This window comes from Leptodactylus fuscus, chromosome 3 (assembly GCF_031893055.1).
Source record: "Leptodactylus fuscus isolate aLepFus1 chromosome 3, aLepFus1.hap2, whole genome shotgun sequence".
Lineage (NCBI taxonomy): Eukaryota > Metazoa > Chordata > Amphibia > Anura > Leptodactylidae > Leptodactylus > Leptodactylus fuscus.
The window spans coordinates 44,257,459-44,280,284 of NC_134267.1; the positions used below are offsets into that span (position 1 = coordinate 44,257,459).

General features: G+C 41.7%; 1 protein-coding gene and 1 long non-coding RNA gene across 3 annotated transcripts in view; one reads left to right on the forward strand and one right to left on the reverse strand.

Moving 5' to 3' along the window:
• Window positions 1-22,826, reverse strand: part of LTBP1 (latent transforming growth factor beta binding protein 1) — a 228,226-nt gene that overhangs the window by 140,711 nt on the left and 64,689 nt on the right. For both annotated transcript variants that reach the window (XM_075267491.1, XM_075267493.1), the window contains exon 4: window positions 6,738-6,916. In XM_075267491.1, coding sequence (XP_075123592.1) covers window positions 6,738-6,916 — 179 coding nt within the window. The remainder of the gene's footprint in view (window positions 1-6,737; window positions 6,917-22,826) is intronic.
• Window positions 1-22,826, forward strand: part of LOC142197309 (uncharacterized) — a 644,898-nt gene that overhangs the window by 122,198 nt on the left and 499,874 nt on the right. The window lies entirely within an intron of this gene.

Sequence of the window (22,826 nt, forward strand, 5' to 3'; positions counted from 1 at the left end):
AAATGCATCTTTCCCCAATTATCAGGCTCTTTTTTTCTCTACCTCCCTTCTTCTTAAACTAACACTAAAGCTTTGGTCATACTTGCGTTGGGTGACTGTTCAGGGACCTCTGTCCCCAATTCCGCTTGAAGTATGCGGAGAGACAAGACCTGCAAGCTGGACCTTTCTATCACTGATTTCAAGTGACTGTTTTTTAAGCAGATTGGGTTTCTGTTCCCGAAGCGGAAACCCCAACGCTAGTGTGAACCTAGTGTAACTCTGAAATCTGAAAGACTGGCAGAAAGTTCCTCTCCTTAGAAGTCTCTGGAAAAGAGAGTGTGGAGAAAGGAAGAGAGACCAAATAAGAGAGAATAAGACACAAGGGAACTGATTTTCCTCAGTAGCTTAATAGTAAGTATTTTACGTATCACAGCTACTGGTCCGTATACCATTTAGAATGAATATTTTTATAGTTCAGGCATTGTTGGGAGTGGGGATGCCTAAAGTAGTCTGATCACCCATACAATACACTGAAACACTAATGCACTGCACTATATTGTAAACTCTGTTCACTTCTATCACATGCTGACTCTTATATTAAATTCTCTTTCGAAATATATGAGCTGTCTTATTTTCGGGGGATGTCTTATGCAGCGCCTGGAGCGGGGGACAATCGGCAGTCATGCCAGCGCTTCCTTAGTGGAACACCGGCATGACTGATGGTCGTAGGTGGTCCAGGAGGTGAAGGGGGGGGGCGTCTTATTTTCGGGGAAACAGGGTATATGATTTATTAATACATAGCATGACATGGCATAATGATGTATTAACATACTGCTGAAAAAAAAACAAAAAACAAAAAGTTCCGCAGACATCAGTGAAAAGGAAGCACAGGGATTGTGTATAAAATTTTCACCCATGCTATGCACAAAGACTTCATACCTGTCCATAGGGCTGGGCAATTAACTTAAAAAGACCAATCATTTATTAGGATAACCAACATGATTTTGTGCACATTGGTTATTTCAGTTTGGTTATTACATTATTTGTAAGCCTTTGCCTGCAGTTCCACTCAGGCCAAATACATCTGAACCGGAACTGCTATTATATATATATATATATATATATATATATATATATATATATATATATATATTCATACCCCAGAGTATAATTATAAGAGGCCCATGGGAAATATAACATAAAACCGTGTTACCCACCTCCCCTGGGTCCTGGAACTGGTCTTTAGTCGTCTTCCAGGATCCTGAATAACGTCATGGACCCATGAAGCCTATAAGCGGTTCTTAGCAGTCACGATGCAAAAATCACAATTGTGACAATACAATGTATGAATGAGATTAACTGAAACCTTATTCACTTGGGACAGTAAAATCTTGAGATTTTTTTTCCATTGGGATTGTGCAACAGCCAAAAACACATTTCTGTAAAGTAACTTGTGGCCTCAGCCTAAAGAGAACCAGTGTTAGGGGGATATCGTCACTCCTTGGGGAGAGACCACCATATAGGTGTGTGGAGACTTATTAAGCCTTTAGCACTCCACTTTGCAAGGGACCATGGGAAGAATATGCAAATCTGTCTTCCCTGATGTAATTAGGAAGACAGAATCTCAGTGATATGGCCCAATAAAGGCAATCATAGAATCCTCAAAATCTATTTGGATCGTCTTTTTTTACCAAGTCTTTTCCCTTCTTCACATATCGTCATTATGTAATGTTTAGCCATTGTTTTGACTGGGGACATATGAAGAAACTGTTATTATAATTTAGGCGGTTTCCATATTTCTTACATACTCCTACACCATGTCGTGACTCAACTGTATAATGTCAGCTCTTTAGTGTTATCGTTACGTTTACCCACATTATAAGTTTTCTTCTTCTTTTTAACAAAATGGGTGGAAAGTGTGAATAGGAAGTATTTTTGCTGTAAACAACCCTGATGAATTGTGGCCATTGAGTCACTGAAATATTATCTACACTATAGCATGTAGACACTGACACTTCTCCATAAACCCGGAAAATCAATTCAATCTAGACTCCCACTTTGCCAAAGGAAACGTTGTTGAAGCCGACCTCAGCAGACGCTGTGTAATGCTGCACGTAAACCACAATTCATCACGCCATGCAGCGTGTAATCCAGAGATGACCGGGAGTTGCCACACCACTGGCCGCTCTCCAACACCACAGGCTGGGCACCAATACAATGTTTCTTCACAAAGACAAGCTTCAAGCTGCCATATGCCTCCTGCATGGACAACATTACGTAATATCACATAATAAATCAACTATGACCCTGTCTGGTTAGTATGATGATCAGAAGACCCTTCATCTTAAAGCGGCAACACACTTTCCAATACAGTAAAATAAAAGGCAAAGTGTCAGGGTCACAAAAATCAATTAAGTTGAAACTTTTGAAACCTTCAGTTCTAAATACACTTATCTTATTGGCAACAATTTTACAAATTCCTCACCTTCCTGTGATTCACCATATGTGTGGTGTAGGATTACCCTATACGTGCAGACACCTAGTGGCTATGTTGTGAATTGCCACCTGTATTTTGGGATATGTGACAATATGGTGTTGAATATGTTTTAGGAGAAATTGGATTCTTTAACCCCCTACTGGTTAGGACGACCTGAGCTCGTTCAAGTTGAAAAGCTTAATACTGTATTGGACAAGTAGAACTTGTCCTCAGTTTAAGTGCAGAGAATCAGAACAGCTGATAGGACTGACAGTAAAGTAAAAGAAAACTTAGGGTGCATTCACACGATGTAAAATTGAGCGTGATCTGGCACGTATATGGCGTGTCAGAGTTTAAGCGCTCAAAAAGATCCCATTGATTTCAATGGGAGTTACGAGCGTATATGACGCGTTATTTTGCGCCCGTAATTTTGCTGCCGCATCGTGTGAACGCACCCTTACAAAGTATTCCTGGGAAATACTGGTTAAGGCTGGGACCCCACATAGCGTAAATGCCACAAATCTACATTACCTGCAAAGTGGATGGAATTCTGGCTAATCCCATCCAAACATTGCAAAAAAATATCCACAGCGGACTTGCCAAAATTAAAAAAAAGTAGCATTTTTGTAAATCGCAACATGCAAATTATTCCTACAAAAATGCTGGTGGTGTCCCTATAGGTATAATTGATGCAGAAAATCTGCAGAGGAAAACTGCAGACTTTCTGTGAAAAGCATTGCGGGAAATACCTTAGCCTAACACTGAAGTGCCCTCTGACCTCCGTTACACTGCTGCAATGTACATCACTTCTGTCCTTTCTTCTCACTTTCTTTCATCCCCTCTGCATTGACAAAGCCTCATGAGCTCTATTTTTCCCTCTTCCTCAACCCAAAAAAATAATAAAAGTTATTCAATATCATTCATTATGATAGGCCCCATAATTGTCCTTATCACAACTGCAACTTGTCCTGCAAAATACAAGATCTCATCATCAGCTACTTTGAAAGTAAAAATACAAAAGTGAACACAGTTATTATTGCCTATATGGTTAACGGGTAACTCTGATTTTTCGTTTTGTTTAGGCTATCGTGCCAAGGGGATTTTGCTACACATTTTTGTAATAAACTTAGTTAACCTATCTAACTTCCTATCTAATAAAAAACAGGCTGTAAAGTTCCCACTTGCAATACTCTAAAGCATTTCCAAATAAAGTCTCTCCCTATACGCGAGCAAGTGCCATATTTGCAATAGTGAGATGTGACCAAATGTTTAAAATTGTTTATATTATACATACAAAATATATGCAACAAATATATTCAATAGCTTATGAGAGATTTTAAGAAACAGAACGTTTCCCATTATGAATCTCCCTTAAGAAACTGGGCCTGACAGATTGCAATAATGTAAATGGATTCACACTCCAAGTATCCTATTAAACTCCACACATGCGAAAATGACATATTAGTATTAAGTAGCAGGTTCCAGATATTGGTATTAAATAGCAGATGCAATGCTTTGTAGTCAAGGAGCCAAAGCCAACACCTGCCAGGAAGCTCAAGGAGCATTACATCTCATAAAGCCCCATGCCAAAAAACAAGAACCTTACATTGCAAATATTAATGTCTTTCCTACCTGTGCTACCATTACCATTATTAAATATTACTTATATATGACACCGTGTGATATGTAGCATTAAAGACTTAATGTCATCTCAGTTACTAGAGGCAGAAAAGATTCCATGAGCGTCTAGAAGAAGTCAATTACCAAGAGGCCAAAACTAATTTCCTTTGGTTGGGTATTACTTTTTGTCCAAGTCCCTTCCAAGTCTGTCCTAATTGGTTGTCCTGTCAATCATCCTTGTTTTCTATGGAAGTAACGCGTTTGAGACCAGTTTTACACACCTATGACAGATGAGGTAAACATTTCTACTTTGCTCTTTCCTGGTGGTAAAATTTAGCTCAGAATTTCACCTCATTAATCTTTGAGACTTATTAATGAACCTGGCGTTAATGGACTACAAGGTGCAGACACGTTTATTTAGTCTGGAGAGTCTATGCACAGATTGTGATCGCTAACATCAAGCTCGTGCTTACAATCTTTTCTGTCTTATTGTTAGGATTGTGCAGAAACTGCGGCAATGATATGGGCGTCGCTGTCTGTTCCTCTGCACAATCCAGCGTTGCAGGGGTTAACCTGCCTTGCAACAGCCGGGTGTGGTCAACTCATTGATGGACTGGTGTGTCGACCAATGGACGCTCGGATTGGGCAGCTGGGCTATCTGCTGGTGACCGCCCCCTTGCCTATATAAGAGGGCTGGTCTGGACGCCCGGCGCTCTAAGATCAAACCAAATCTCAAACCAAACCTGAATTGATGTGTGTGTGGTGCTTGGGTTCCAGCCTGTAAAATATTTAGTGGCCCTAGTTAGTAAATTCCCCAGAGACAGCAATGCCATTGGTAGTTGGGCAGCATGCTGCCTTGTGTGTGTGAGTTGTGTGAAAGCTCATTAGGCCTTTGCAGTGTCAGTCAGTATTCACACTGACAGGTTGCTGGCTGTAGTTGCTTTGGGGGGTTGGGTGGAAATAGAAGCACACAGGGTTTGTTGGTCTCCGGCTAGTCCATGGAGTTCTGGTTAGCCAGTGTTTATTTGTAGCGGCTGCTCTGACTGCACAGGACTCTGTGACTGGTAACAGAGTACACCTGCTGATTTAATTTAGCTGGCAGTGACTTCAACTCTCAGACAGTATTCACACTTAGGTGTTAGCAGTCAGAAGCCCAGTGGGCTCCATAGAGTTTAGTTTGTTGTTTGTTTGTTTTTTTTAATAAACCCTGCTGACGATAACACTTATATACTCACACACTAGGACCAGTTCTATAGGAGAGCAACAAACCTATCTGTATCTTTTTGGAGTGTAGACATAACCCCGTACAGGCAAAGACAATTTCTATTGGAACTGGAGATAGAGACTGGCGACATGTTCTGTTTGGTACATAAGCTCCATTCACTCGCCACAGGCAATGGTGGTAAAAACAAATCATGCCATTACTGGTTATCAATAGTGGGCGAAGATCTGAGCACATGCGGCAGCCAGATCACGTGGACGCACCCTGAACACAAAGACATTTACACTATAATGAAAATGAAGTTTCAGGTGCTAAAAAAATTAACTGCATATGTCACATGAAGGTACATGCACAGCAGATAACAAACGGTGAAATGTTGTCCTCTCCTAAAATTATGAGAATATTCTGGTAGTTGTAGATGCGGAAGACTAGCATTGAGCATCAGAGATTAGTCTGGATTTCTTTTGGATTTGCCTGCAAAACTCTATATATCAGAGAAATGCGTCATAGAGGCCTCTTCCCTAATCAGCCATTACTCTGCACTGTACTGATAAGGGGCAATACCCTCAAAACAGCTGTATACACATGGGGGTCTCTTTTGTAGGAGACTCGTGTTTGGCTATAATTCCTAGCCATGTTGTAAGGAAATGCGTTACATACACATTCTATTATTAGAATCCCGTTTTTAGCTAAACCCACGTAGGAATAGCCTTAAGAAAAGCTATTCTTCCCCTACATTTAGAAGTCTTCTCTGTGTTGCCGTTCGGTATATATTCCCGTTTCTTCATTATGGTAATGAGTTTTCTCGCAGAACTGGGGGCGGTCCCAAGTACTCAATCAGCACTGGGGCGTCCCCAATGCTGCGAGAAAACACTCCAGCACCGCCGCCTTCTGCACTGCAAGAAAACCCATGACCATAATGAAGAAATCGGGAATATATACTGAACAGTGGCGCAGAGAAGACTTCTAAAGGTAGGGGAAGAATAGTCTTTCTTAAGGCTATTCCTACGTGGATTTAGCTAAAAATGGGATTTGCCAACCTTTAAGACTTATGTAGAGAGATACAGTTAAAGGGGTTATCCCACACAATGGTTTATTTTTTAATAGTGCTGCTAGTAGGGTACTCACCTCTCTCTGGGCCTACGTTTCTCTATATACAGGTCCCTATGTTGTTTGTCCCTGGTCACTGCTGCAGCTACTCACAGTCCTCAGCAGTCACCTATCACAAACAGCACATCACTCCTGTCACTTGCGCGTTTGTGAAAGGCGTCATTGTTCAGTCCTCCCACAAATGGGGCGTCAGCTAGGGGACCCGTATACAGATGAATGGAGCTGCTGCAGGTGGAACTACGGCTTGGGGCGAGGTGAGTAAAGTTTTGTTATGTTTTTGCCCCTACTAGCAGCACTCTAAGAAGAAAATGTTTGTCGTACAAAACTTACAATGATGTAACTGTGACGTCAGATGGTCCAGGCCATTTGCTCTGAGAGGTAGTGATCCTTCCGTGGACTGCTCACCCAGGAGAACTTTCTTGGAGCTGGAGAAGTACTTTGGTTTAATCATGAACTGCTGAGTCTGGCCATGCTGGAGGTTCATGGTTAGTGTCTGTGGTGGTACCATCCTGTTCAAGACAACAAAAACTATTTAAAGACATTTTATTTCGGGGAAAGGACTTCCAGAGGTACAGTACATGACAAGTAAATACATTTTGCTTAAAGGAACACTAACCCTAATATCCCAGGCCTCCCCCAATTAATCTTCTTCTCCTTTGATCCTACAAAGTCTCAAATTACAGTTAAAATATAAAAAAACATATAAAATAAATCTTTTGTACACGTTCCTGGATCTCAACCATGTCATCTCCTTCTCTTCATAGTCATGTGACAAGCTGTAAGACAAGTGGCTGCAACAGTCCAACAAGGATTGGCTAAGCTCCACCGCCAGGTCAACATATAATTTGTGACCGCTAAACTGTAAAGACTACACCCAAATAAAAAAGTTTTGGATTTTTTTTAATGTTATTCTGCGGGGTAGGAGCTCACAATTCTGTCTGAATGCAGCCCCGATGAGAGGGAGATTCTGAGCTCGCTGCAGACAGAAATATGTTGTCAAAATGAATCTATGCATGTTGGATATAGATTACTAAAAAATATCAGACTTTGGTAGTATTGTCCTTGTACCTTTCAACAGAAATAAATGTCCTGTTACTAAGAACGAAGATTAAATCTTTATTATGACTTTTACTTTCTGCCATTTTGTTCTACAGTAAAACTAAATTCCGTCATGAACCTCCCTGTGAATCCGCCCGGTACTAGATCATCTCTGATGAAGGTCACATGACCGAAACGTCATATATTCCGATCTAATTTGCACTTTATTCATATACGCTGATTAACTTTGTGTTCATGGCATTATCACCGTTCTAAAATATAGGTCATGTTCTATTTTTGTCCGTTTTCACGGACCCCTCCATTCACTCAAATGTATAGGAGATCTGTGTGTACCCTTGGGTACAATACCTCCGTTTTAGCAACTCGGTCATGTGAATAAAATTGTAGGGCCCATTCACACGGTGGAATTTGGTGCTGATTTTGAGGAGGATTCTACCTCAAAATCACTGCCAAATTCCACCCAGATTCTGCCTCCTGTTGCATTCAATGTAAGGCAAAGATCAATGCAGGACACTGAAAAAATAAGCCTCAAATTACTCTCCAAATTTCTCCATATGAACTTATCATGCTCTTCAGAATAAAAACAAACAAACAAACACAGTGGTTGACCATGCCAGATCTCTGTGATCAACTGCTGGATTTTACACCAGTGAGGAGGGTTGATAGTATGTTTTTAATCACTGCATTCTTGTTTTCTTCACATTTTACATTGCATGGAATCGGGGTTGTAAACTAACTTGTATGTGGTACCCAAACAAAGGAACCTATCTTTATCTCTGCAGAAGAAGCCTACTACATAATAGTGTCTAATGGGCAAAGTGACAGTCAGGTAACAGGCTTGTAGAAAGAGTGACCAAGACCGGACTGTAGCACCACTGTTTCTATAAAATGGCAGACAGTGGTAACAATATTTTGTTAGTGAATTAAGAAAGAGAAGTCTGTAGCAAAAATAACTAAGCTTTGAAGGTAAATGAGAGGACTGTTTGCGAAGGTCTAAGACAAATGTAGAGGTTTTTATTTTTTCATTGGAGCTAAGTTCTAACTTTATGCTTGTGGGATGACTTCCCCAGACCGCATCACACCAGAGGCCTCCTGTAATTGATACTGTTTCTTTGGCTTTATACTGTATATGGCCAAGCTTGCTACATGTCTTTTTGTTAAAGAAAGTAAACTGGAGAGAAGAAACAGTTATAGCACTAAAAAAATGTGCACAAAAATGGTCCATCTTAATAGATATAAAATTCACCCCAATAACCTAAGTAACTGTAGAACAGTCGGTCAGATACAACACAATTCCCGAATTATCCCAGCCAATAAAGGGTCAATTTTTTTTGCATTTCACTTCCCATGTGAACTGTTTATTGTTATAAATGCTGTCGGTCATAAAACGACATCATAACAGGAAAGTATTAGCGAATTCCTAGAAATATTACCTAAACCAAAGGCCTTTTCTATTACTAAGGCAGTAATTGTTCCAAGTATACAGTGTGAAAGGCCTGGAAAATCCATTCTATAAAAAGCAACCTTCATAGTTCTCCTAATGAAGCAGCGCTGTACACAGTCAATGAGAAGACGGCTGCCTGAGAAAGTGATATATATGCAGATGTCAACACCAACCTGGCTCCTGGCTTGTTAATTAGCTCCATAAACAGTCAGGGAAGCAATCTCCGCTGACCTAATCCTGCTGTCAGTGCAAGCATTATGGCAGCAGCAAGGTAATGCTTATCACATAGGAGATTAACAACCTAATCCCAAGTAGCCAATGGCAGCCCATGAACATTCCTGTCTGTATAACCTTTCAGCAACCGCTATCTCCCCTAGAGATTTATAAAATGTGCAAACCCTACCCTGTGTCAACCACATATTAGCACAATGAATAAACACTTGGAGAAGAAGTTGCATCATGCCTACTCCATAACCTAAGGAGGTGAGGCACGACACAGGGATTCAAGAGGAGCTGGGGGTTGGAGTGTCAACTATGTAGGCATGAAACGTCTTATAGGACTCCTCTATGAAATAGGTAAGTAATTCAGTTCTACCAACTGTAACTATCCCATTGACCCTTGCTACGTAACTAGGATGTATGAGTATCTAGCTTACCTTATATCCTAGTCATGTTACAAGGCCTGTTAAAGGTCTGGACTTTGACTTATAAAGTTATAACATTAGGTGTCACTTGTTTGTGAGTCTAATTTACATAGGGATCCAAAGACACCAAAAGAACCCTATATCATACACCCATAGCTCAAGATCTGTAAGTCATAACACGGTTGGTGACAATGCCAGATATCTGCAAACACTGATGAGGAAGGTTGGTAGTACGGTCTCATATTGAGAAGGAGATTGCATCCAGAGCACTTTAAAGGGGCATTCCCACGTCGCATACTCACCAGTCTTCACTGCTGTAAAATCTTCTTTCTTCCTGGTTTCTTGCGTCATTTGGTGGGCGGGGTTTCACATGCAACCTGCCGTTTAGCTCCGCCACCCAAATTAGTGTGTAGCCCCGCCCACCACATAACGTGATCCTATGGGGCGGCTGAAGGGCCTGTCATGTCAGCAAAGGTCCTCAAACAACACTATATGCACAATATTGGACTATGAAGTACAGGCAGGAGCAATTCCATTCTGTGTTACACACAGACTGCCTGTCTCTGCCATAATGAACAACCATAACTCCCAGCTAGCCTGATAACTGGGAGAACAGAAGACGAGTTTAGAAATGAAAGCAGCTCCTCTCCCCTATCTGAGAGCAGGAAGCTAGGTCACGTGGTGTACACACAGGAATGGATAGAAACATAGACTTGCTCCTGTGCACTTAGCCCCTCCTCCCTCCCCCCTGAGAGCAGGCAGCTACATCACTTCACTTTTGAGCAGATAAGTCAGGGCTGTGGCCACAAAGAATTGAATAAAGTAAGATAGTGAACAAACAAAGCAGTTTTGCTGAAGCAATGTATTTAGGAAAAGTCTTACATCCACATTAACAAGCAGTATAGATAGGATCCTTGTGATGGGACAACCCCTTTAACTAAAAAGTACCACAGGGTTTCTTGGTGGATTAAACCACCAGGGACTTTCTATCTCTCCACCAGTTTATTTTTAGGACTATTTCTTATTCAGCTGACAAGCTAGTTCTTATGACAACTCCCTACTCTGAACTCGCAATACTTGGTAGAGTAATAACATGAATTATCCTGTATACAGACTGAACAAACAAATACAACTTTCTGTACCTTCAAAATTTTATGACTACTGTTGTCACTTCTGTACCAGCTACAAAAAAGGCAGCTTAGCTATGGCCTCTGACAGATATCTATTGAAACTCACCCAATGCCGTTGGTTAAACCAAAGGCTTTTCCTATTACTAAAGCAGTAATTGTTCCAAGTGTACAGTGTGACAGGCCTGTAAAATCCATTCTAGAAAAAGCAACCATCAGGTTTCCATTGCCAGCATAGTATACAGTGGCGTAGCTAGGAGTGGCGGGGCCCCGTGGCAAACTTTTGACATGGCCCCCACCCTCCAACCAACACCGAAGACCTCGACTGACCCCTTCCTATGCATCCCATACCCATTATGCCCCATAGTGGCCCCTGCACAAACTATTATGTCCCTCAGTGGCCCCTCCACATAGTATTATCCTCCATAGTGGCCCCTCCACACAGTATTATTCCCCATAGTGGCCCCTCCACACAGTAGTATCCCCCATAGTGGCCCCTGCACACAGTATTATGTCCCTTAGTGGCCCCTGCACACAGTATTGTACCCCATAGTGGCCCCTGCACACAGTATTATGCTCCACTGTGGACACCCATAAACAATTATTATACCCCAGAGTATAATAATCAGAGACCCAGGGGGAAAAACATAAAAAACCTCTGTTGCTCACAAATCTCCCAGCTCCTACGCTGTTAGTCAATCTTCAATTACGTCAGACGTCACATAACCCAGGATGCAGACCGGGGTCATGAGACGTCAGACGACTAGGCCGAAGCCTGCCCGAATCGTGGAGAGGTAAGTAACAGTGTTTTTTTTGTTTCTTACCTCTCCCGGACCGCCGATCATTATACTCAGGGGTCCGAAAAGACCCCCGAGTACGATGATAGCAGCGGTAGCGGCTGTCACCGGGCCCCTAATGTCCCGGGCCCTGTGGCAGATGCCTCTGCTGCTATGGCGGTAGTTACGCCACTGATAGTATAGTATGGTGCACTAATATGTGCAGTAAAAAAACACTGCAAAACAGAAACCTCACCAACCAATTCAAGACGCATCATGAAGGACATGTCTTGTTCCTGTTAAAGTGAAATGAGGTGCAAGCAGAGCGTAAAGGGGTTGTTTTGACAATGGCTCATATATGGGTTGAAAAAAGGAAAAGAAGTGAGCTTTATGCAAAAGACATTTAAGACGTAATATAACTTCATATAAGGGAGATGCCCTACTGAGGAAAAAAAACAACCGAGTCACAGATGCAATGCTCACCTTACAATTTCCCGCTGCTGCATGGCTGCCCTGCTGGTCTCTGCTTCCAGGTCCCTCTGAACATGCAGGAAACGTCCGTCAGCCAGTCACCGGCTGCAGCAGTGACCATCTCACCTAGTGATTCCAGGTTGTTGGTAGGAGCCAGGAGGCAGAGACCAGCAGGGCAACCATGCAGCACCAGGAAGTGGACCATTGGGGAACTGATGATGTAGATGTGATTTCTTTATTTAACCCATTATGAGCCAGTTGCCAATTTGTTTTTACTCCCAGCAGGACAATCCCTTTAATATACTGTAAAACATTACATTAGGTGTTATATGCCATGTGCCAAGTCATTTGTATAGAATACAAAAGTGAAGCTACATCATGCTCTGTCCGTCAGCCTAGAAGATTAACTCGGAGTATGACTATATAGTGAAGACGGGACCACCCGGTGGAATCAGTGGCTACGGCCTTCAACTGGGGATTTCTCAATTTTGTGAATGACTTACGAGCAGCTGAAAAGGCATAAATATGGTCTCATTTTTATTTCCAGCAGTGAATTTCTCAGGGAAGGGTTACATTACTATTATACATTGCAAGCTCCCAGCAATGAAAAGGATTAACACATCTGCTGAGGAATCCTCTCATTTCATGGAGATTTACAGAATAGTAAAAAGCATATTTCATTAACCAAAACCAGTTTTGTACTGGTCACACACCTGGTCATCGTATTCGGGAGGAATTTTTAGTGTACACATGGAAACATGTCTACTCTCCTGCCATATCGCATAGGAACAATTTCATTTAAATTTCAATCACAGATAAAATACTCAGGATTTCCTAAATTATAACACAGATATAGTATGACCTCACATGCTATAGTTACACATTATGGAAGTTATGTGGATTGTTTTTGTTTACTAGGATAAGCTAGGGCTGGGCGATTATGATGTAAATCAACATAACCATTAATTGTACATTTTATCTTGAGTATGATTAAAGAATTATTCATTTTAGTACCCTGCCCTTTTCACAGGCTATGCCCCCTATTTATAAGCCACGCCACTAAGGGCTCGTTCACATCTGCGCCCGGTCTCCATTCATGCAGGTTTCCGTTTCCTACACAAAACTGAGCAGAAGACAGAAACCTGCAGGACTCTTTCAAACCCATTCACGCAGTACCCTGTGTCTGGTTTAAAAAAAACTGGTTTTGCAGCGGAGAGCATAAAACGCTCACCGGCTCACACGGCTGGACCCGGTCTGACAGCTTTCCATCTTCTGCATGCAGAAGACGGAAAGCTCAGAACGGACTCCGGGTGCTAGTGTGAACCTAGCGTAAGGGTAGGTTCACACAGGGTTTTTTGGTCCGGAACCTGAGGCGGAGGCCACCTCAGGTTCCGGACCAAAACACGGGTAGCTGCGACTGGATGCCGATGCTCTGTAACAGCATCCAGTCGCACACTCTGCTCCAGATTAGGCCCAAATGAATCGGCCTAATCAGGTGGGAGTGTCTTCAGGCAGATGTCGTGAGGCAAATCCGCCTAAAAGAATGAGCATTTTGCTTCTTTTTCCGGGAGCCGGAACAAACAGCTCCCGGAAAAATGAACTGACCGGCTCCCATTGATTTCAATGGAAGCCGTGTCTTTGGTCAGGATTTTGAGGCAGATACAGCCTCAAAATCCTAACCAAAAGACCCCGTGTGAACTTACCCTAAATCTTGCTTTCATTTGTTCTTATATCAGCAATCCTGATTGGATAGTGTACAGTTAGACACATACCCTCTAGCCAATGGCAGTGTCGGACATGGTGGCACGAATTAAAATCACATTATTAACTGAGCCCTAGGAAACGCCATCAGTATCTGTTTGGTAGGGGGTCCAACTTCTCGTTGAAGTGGCTGAATTGCAACTGTGGTTGTATGGTGACTATGACATAACAGTTATTCATTATAGTTAACTACAATTTTAACAAATCATGGTTGAGCCCCTGTCTAAGACATGATCTTCATCTGAGTTATGCATAAAAAAGCCAAAACGGCTGTGACACCTCTTCATACTAGAAAATATTAGGAGTCAGACCCCTTATTGATCAGAAAGTAAAGGTATACAGTATGTCAGTAACAGGGAGAAAATTACATTGAGCAACTCTCAGGTGTGAAGGACCACAAAAGGACCGTGCATATAGAAGCATCATCAAACATTGGATAGAAGGAAAGACCATTAGGACCGATCAATAGGGGTTTCTATTATAGGGCATCTACAACATGCTCTGGAGGTGTGAATTTTATTTCAGCGCATATACAAGCTGCTGTGCTAAAGCAAAGGTCTACTAGTCCGGGTCTTAAATTTTTCCATTTTTAAAGGTGGTGAAGCATACGATGTGCAAATGAGAAAAAAAATGAGTCTTCGTAGCACCTCTTACACCTTCTGTCTGCTCAGAACGCTTTACGACTGATAAAATCTGCTTTTATAGCGGTCCTGAAACAATGGGCCCTGACTGGTGTAAGGTGTGTCGGAATTATCAAGAAGCTCCAACCTACACACGGTAAGTCAGGTGTGTGCCAGAACAGAAGTGTACACCAGTCAGAAACTGACGGAGAATTCCTGTATAACTCACACCACAAAACTGGCATAGGTTACATTAATATATTAGCTCGAGGTGCCGCCCCCCCCCCCCCCCCCCCCCACCACCGGTCACCTGGCTTAGATCCATCGGTAAATTCCCTCCATTCATTTCTATCTAGTAACAGATGCATTTTAGGTTTGTAAAGTTAATAAAAGGTGAATTTACATGTTAAAACTACAATAACCCCAGCTAGGAAATGTCACTTTTATTCTCTGCATATTTTTCTGAGTTTCCAGTCCCCAGTTCCAGTTTTTCTTATGTATGGTTTAAACTGGGTCAAGAAAGCAATAAATCATTAAAATACTCTTGCAGATGGACATCTGTTTTACTAACAAAAATTCCAGCTTCACAAACCATGTTCCTCTTTACAAGAATGTAGTATTTTATTTGGGGGGGATTTTTTTTGTTATTTTTTGGAATGAGCTCTAATACTTTTAAGAATGGCCGAAACTGGAAAAATCCTTTCATGTAGGATTTACATATATAGTGTATTTGCAGGACTTAAAGCTCATATCACATCTATAGGGGTATAGAATCGCTATAAGAAAAGCCAAAACGTACACCAGGAAAAAGATATAAAGTAAGATTGTAAAAAGAAGTTATTGTGGAGAAACTAAAGGGGTCTTATAAGACTTTAATATTGATGATGTAACCCAAGGTCATCAATATTCGGCTGGTGGGGGTCCATCTCCTAGCTGAGTATCTGTTATGGAAATCCAGTTGAGGGATTTTATGAAAGACACTGCCACAAAGGTCCCTAATATGGAAGTTTTTTTTCCCGGCAGTATTCTTGCAAGGATTGCTGCAGCTCCGCCGATGTTTTTAACCTTTGCAAACCACTCAAACCATTTAGTAAACCAGCTACATAAGGTGGCATGCAGCTATACATAGATGAGATCTATGAAAATCTCATCCGCTAAATCGGTACTATACAATACAGCAGACTGGTGATATCTAACCGCTTGTGTGAGGACACAGCCTTAAGATTTGAAGATTAAGCTTAAGGCTGGTCTTACACGCCGTAATGTAAGTCTGCAAATGGTCCGCAATTGAGGGTTTTCAATTGCAGACAGATTATATTCAGTGCGGCCTTTTACACCATCGGATATTTTATCCATGGTGTCCGGGCCGCAACCGAGCTCCCCAATTTATAGAGCAGGTCCGCAAAGGCCGTGAATTGTGGCATTGAACGGACTCGCCCCTAGAACTCTAAGGGCGAGTGCGGCAGGACACGGGCGTCTGTGGTGTCTACATTGCCGATCAGCAACTAGTGACCGTAGGAAGCCTGGATGATTTCACTCGCGCGTCGGAGGGCTGTACAGACCTTACTGAGCATGCGCAGTACGCTCTGTTCGGCAAAGACTTCGTGGAGCGTACTGAGTGTCTGCGCAATTGCGGCCTCGAAAATATGGCCGCCGGCATGCACAGTTGGCTCTACTAGTGTCTCGCTGGCAGAGCCGACTGCGCAGATGTCGGAGATGACGCAGAAGGAAGACGACAAGAGAAGGGGAGGATGCAGCTGACGAAGGAGGCATTGCTGGAGAGAGTTCTCAAGCAGCAGTGGGGACGCCCCCATCGCCATTTGAGCGCTGGGGCCTGCCCCCATTGCTGCAAGAGAGCTCATTAGCATACCGGTAAAAACCGGGATTTCTAAGGAACGGCGCCGCGGAGCCTTTCTAAAGGCTATTCCGACGTCTAAAGCAGAAAAAATAGCTATTTAGTGGTAGAATCCCTTAAAAATAGACATACCATTAGAAAAAGAGTGTCTATTAAATGGCAACAAGGATAAGAAAAAAATTCATATAAATCCTCTTTAAATACCGGAAATAAAGGCAGGTGAGAATGGCAAAACCCAATAAATGGTTTGCATAGAAAATAGATTTTTCTTTTTTTAAAAAAAAAAAATTAAAAAAATTAGAACTGGTCAGCGGTGAGACACATTTCAGCAGAAAGCGTCCGGGGGATCATTTATCTTTCTTGCAGAATTAAATTGGTGGATTACAATAAAAGACCTGGGACATCTCCGGTGCATAAACAGCATGGGGCCACTAAGAATAGATGGTGATCAGGCCATTCATCATGCTTTGAGCATTGAGTGATGGTGAGTTTATGATCAGGAGACCTGTTCAAGGCAACAACACAGAAGAGAAAACTGAAAAGGAAAAGATTAATTGTCACTGTCACAGCCAAAGTTACAATTCTTTACACTCCATAGACAAAAAAAATACTATGAAAATGTACCATTGTATCCCCGCCACAAGCAGCCATCACTTTCAATAGACAGTTACATTTTTTTTGTGTTTCTTTCAAATAAAAGTTTATATAAAAGTGCTGAAAGAAAATTTTAAGTGGAAAAATAAAATATACCGGTACCTTAGTATAAAGCACAAGTATTCCCCGACTGGCTACCAAAAGAGGGGATAAATTCTATACTGTATTCTGTACGTAATCCTCATTCTGGTTTTAAGGACAGTAAATGAAGCCTAATCTATGTATAATAATAATACTATAGTTTCCAGTATACTCCACTATATACTATTCTAGCATACAACTCGGCTATAGTCAGTCCAGCATTTCGGGTGCTGTCCCACTGTTCCGGGCAGCAGGTCCCAATCAGAACTCTTTGCACTTAGGACACAGATACAATTTAATACAATAGTGATACAGCTCTGTGCTCCAGCAGGCAGACCACTTAAGGGGACACTGTATAATTTGGAGGCCACTGGAGGGAATACTGTATTATGTGGAGGAGACATTAAATTATGTAGGATCCACTTGAGGGGACATAAAATTATGTAGGGGAGCCAGTTATGAAACTGTTGCATTGGATCCACCAATGGGTTAAAATAGTCCTGCCCCAGGGGCTGCCCTCAAAAATTTTTTTAAGGTTTGGGGCCCGTGGTGTGACTCTCCCTTGACCGTGTATACTGACCATTCTTTTTGCTCTGCCCTGAGTGCACTTGCTCCTTAGATGTTCAAGGGGTGACTCTGGTCCATGCTTATACTGTATTTGGAGTAATGTGTATGTTCCTGTGCACGTTTTTCTGTTGTCTCTCGTTTTCTACTCTCGTCCTCTGCAGGTTGGAAGAAGATTTAGACCTCTCTCTCGACTTTCTAGATTTGGACTTTCTACTGGATGATTTTTGCAAGCCTTCAATTACTAATATGGACTTTGCAGCATGGTTTTTGGTTCTTGTTCTGTTTGTTCCACGGTTGCTTTGGATTGTGTACCCTTTGCCATCTCTTATGTCTTGTTTTTTCTTGTACTGTAATTTGTTATATACTTTCTCAATAAAATGAGTTAAAAAAAAAAAAGTCCTGCCCCATGTTTTGTCTCTGTCCCACTATGAAGTAATGAGTATAGACATATTGGACACAATGGTGCTCAGTGTATAACACAAGACAAATCAAAAAGTCAATACCCCAGTGATAACAGTAATGTAAAAGAATGATAGACCTTACATACAGGCAGAAGCATTTGTCTGCAGTTACTGAACTCTGTTACAAATGTGACAGATTTGAGGTAATTTCTAGAAATTGCTATTTATGCTTATCCCTTATGTGATCCAAGAAGACCCACCAACCCTGGTAACACATTCATACACGTCACTGTGCCAGGTGCCACAGCTTAGATCAAGCTTCATTCATTTGATGCACTTCATTCTGCTGACTGGTGGGTTCATTCTGCTGACTGGTGGGTTCATTCTTCTGACTGGTGGCTTTCAGGACTCACACCCTGCCGATCATATACTAGTGGTCTAAAGATAGGTCAACAATGGGAATTCATGAAACATAAACTGCATGTAATCCAAGACTTAAAGACTTACGCACATGGTTTATTGTGTTCTCTTGACAAGTTCTTAGTCATAGAAGGTCAGTCTTTAAAAGGGGTGAATCCATTATTGAAGCCATGTAGCTGGATCCGCATAGGCTTCCTTCAGAAGAGTTGATAATGAAATAAAAGCAAATCTTTTGCTATCAAAAAGTATGATCTAATGCTTGAAATAAAAGATGGAATTTTCAATATATTACGAGCGTCTTCACATACTTTATTCTGCATTGCAAACATGTTAAATCTCCGCCAGGATTCGGTTACCTCATAATCCAATCATGCAACCCCCATATGATGCTCAGTTGGCCTTAAAACAAGAACATGTTCCCAATAGTTTAAGATTTCAAAGCAAAGACTGAAATAATCCTACAAATATTAATAAAGAATAGGGGGGCATGTCATTATTAGGGACGTCCCGTGGGCCGCAGGTTGTTATCTTCATCTTAGGTCTCTTTTATCATGTTCTGGTCTACAGAAAAGCTAAACAGTGGTGATGATTACCGACAGCGCTCGCTCTCCTGAGATCTGGAGCTCTGCTTTTAATGACTTGGATAGAGACATATTTATTTTAGCCCTTTCCTTATGTAGCTACAATAATTTTGATTCTAGACAGTCATAATCGCTGAATGCATGTTGTCTCTCTCCGAGCCAATGAGAAACTCCATGAATGCATCTATTCCAAGACACCAAATAAATCACCATTCCGGCTGAATTCATTCTGGAACGTAAATGTTTCTGCTTTCATTACATGAGAGTCGTCATCCTTTAGAAATGTTCTGCCATGGATAGAATATACAAGCAAACTCATGAAAAAAAAAGACAAATCGTTTTATTACATCTCCTCAGACATAGCGTCCGGTGTCTGCTCAAGAACACAATGGGGTAACAGAGATTTTTCTAGTTAAAGAACTTTCTCTACATTAACCATAAAACAACACTTTACATTTTACATTTGTTTCACTTTTGCAACACTGAAAGTTAAATACTCAATTACGTCATAATGGTAACAATGACAAGTGGAAATGGCGCGGAGACTCCCACCAATTGCAGCAAAGGCTGCTGTGTTCTACGCATAACAACAATCTGAGGACTGTTGGAGCGCTGTACTCAGTTATCTCCAATAGACCGATACAAGTCAATGTAGCAGTAAGTATACATGTGCACATAAGGGACTCAAGGACATCATAGCTGTGGATAGTTGATAAGTGCAATACAATTTATATATATTGTACATTGTAGGGAAGGTAACTCGGTAGCAGCAATGGTGTGGACCCAACCAGTTAGAGACAGGGACATGATGTCTGGGGCAAACAGGTTTATTTGGAAAAACAGCACGTCAGGCACAGAATAAGCAAAAAAAAAAAAAAAAAAAACAGCCTTAACTTCAGGCAAAACAAAAAACCTGCTCGTCCGAGCGCTAACTAAACAGTAAAAACTAACTATACGTGTGGCTTACTACCAAACAAACAAACAAAACAAAGTAGCAAAGTACAGTCTCACCACACTCTCAGTGTCAGGACAGACGCAGGCGCCTCCTCTCGCTCCCAGGATCTGCTCTGTAGTGCAGGCTCTACAGACTTTTATGGCCTAGTAACAAGCCCACAAGCCACACCTGGGGCTGAGGCCTATTCAAGACCCGCACTGGACCACAGATATATCAAAAACCTGGGGCTGATATACCGGGACTCCAGCACTCTGCCTGTCACCTTCTCACAACACATACAAAAAAGTTTCTTTACTTATCTTATATAGTATTATTACATTTTAGTCCTGTGTTCGCAATTCAGCTGCTGTTGCTTGAAATTGGAAGCAGTCACCAATCTTTTCTTCTGACATAGTCCTGCAAGCATTGCTGAGCTCCTATGACAACGCAGTTATGTGATAAAATTATTCTACATCAGATTAGTGAGCAGTCCCAGAGTAAAAACTTTATGTTCCACATTGCAGATCTACTGATCCATCTTTATAAATATAATAGGATATGCTCTGAAAGCTACAGAACTGTGAATGCAGCTCTAGGCTACAATACACTATCAAAGGTGTGTTCTGCAAGCTCAAGACAATCAATTGTTCTAGTTTTACCAAGCAGATCATGGTAGCTAAAAGAGTTTTTTGGGAATTTACGGTTTACTGTTGCACTTGGATGACAGTTGCAGCCTTTTCATTGTATACCGGGCACAATGTAATACAATGAGTAGCAGCAGTACCTGGTACTGCAGATCACTTGTATTCACTAGAATAGGACTAAGTAGCAGAAAGACCAGGTCACTGGTGGAACCATCACTAAAAAGAGATCATAGCATTCAACTGAGTGTCCATCTCCATTGCTTCAGCTGACCTGTGGTGAGGTCGGGAGTCAGACCCTCAGTGATCTGATTTTTGTGACCTATCCTACAATTCGGCTATCAATACAAAAGTATCAGGAAACTGAAGATAGCTCATGAAGCCTTTGTCAATGGCAGAACTTATGACCTGAGAAACACTAGATCCGTCACAGCCCGGCCCTTCTTTTGTCATTGACTTCCTATTATCAATTACCATGTCAATCCTATCCCAAAACACAAAAAAACTGTAAGACACTGTATCAACAGCGAAGAAAATTGTAAATCTGATTCCGTCTTTTTAAAACAAGGACAGCGCCACTAAAACTGTCCCAGTAAGCGACAAGCATTGTTCTACGTCTTCCACGCTACAAAAAGTCTTTTCCAGTTGACTACACTGTAATTGCCATTAATGACACATATAAAATAGAAAAAACACAGAAAACATAAAACTGGATAGGAAGACAAGGAATCGTGAAAAATGGTGCTGAGGTTGGAGGCCAGACAGATATTCATTTGATTCTAATAGGACTGGATGGCTCAAAAAAGATTTATGTGTAAGAATCAGAAAAAAAGAGAATGGATTAACATAGGGGGCCTAACCAGCAGACACACAAGTCAAGGAGCGCAATGAATAAAATATAAGCACGCCGTGACAAGTGACAAGCGCTATTGAAAGCAACACAAAGAGCCGTGAAGGCGTTCTGCTCGCTTACAGTAGCCTGCATTCTGCTACCTGGAGCTTTCCATTTCTATGTAGGGCTCGCAGCTGGTACGACTTGGGAGGTAGTGGTCAATAGTCGCTGTTGGGAACTGTCATTCCCAAAGTTTTGATCCCTCTAATTTGCTATAGGTATGCAGTTTACATTGTATACCTTGGAAGTTCTATGTACTATGATCTATCCACTTTATATCTCATTCAGTTGCAATGCATTACATTACACTCAGCTATCATATCGCTCATGTTGTCATTGGCCCAAGCCTGATTCCATATGGCAACAACCACCCAACGTTTGAGACGAGTGAACTGTTCCATGCATGTTCTTAGAGATATCTACAGCTCGGTTGTGAAGCGGTGCCAGGATTCCAGAAGTGCGGCTAACTCTAAAGTAAAACATTTCTGCCTGCCTTTATCAAACAGCCCTGACAGGCGGCCTGAGCCTAGCGATTCTTGGCATGGAAAGGCCCTGTCTAGACTAAATAAGCTCAGCCTGACTTAAGCAGACAGCTTTTAAATTCCAACTATTTACTGAAAGCCTGAAGTTCCTTACCTCAACTGCTTCAACTTAGCAATATCTGGGCGACACTGATTTACTAAGGATCGGAGAGAATGAGATTTACTGTACAAACATGGCACTGCTTTACAGAGTAGCATTCATTTCTGCTTCAGATGGAGCATGGAATATTGCAGCCTAAAAAGATGGCACATATGTTTTACCCATCATCAATATCCACTCACGTGGCATTCTGTACTACATGTTAAGCTCAGATATTACTTTTACAGAATACATTTTATTGATTAAACAGCATTGTATATTTACACCATTCACCATGCAGTGTAATGTATTATACTTATTCTAATGGTTGGTACAATTATAGCTTTTTAGGTTTAAAGGGATCCTATCATTAAAACTCATTTTTTTCTGCCTAACACATAGGAATAGCCTTAAGAAAGTCTATTCTTCTCCAACCTTTAGATGTCTTTTCCGCGGCACCGTTCAGTATATAATCTGGTTTTCGTTGGTATGCAAATGAGTTCTCTCGCAGCACTGGGGGCGGGCCCCAGCACTCAAACAGCACTGGGGGCGTCCCCAATGCTGCGAGAGAACTCTCCAGCGCCGCCTCCATCTTCTTCCGGGGGTTGGCTTCAAAGTTCTAGGCCTCGGGCAAAGCCGACTGCACATGCCCGCCAACCACATGAAAATGGCCGCTAGGGGGCACACGGTGGCTCAGTGGTTAGCACTGCAGCCTTGCAGCACTGGAGTCCTGGTGTTCAAATCCCGCCAAGGGCATAAAACCATCTGCAAGGAGTTTGTATGTTCTCCCCGTGTTTGAAAGGATTTCCATCCCATATTCCAAAAAAAAAAAAGACATACTGATAGGAAAAAATGTACATTGTGAGCTCT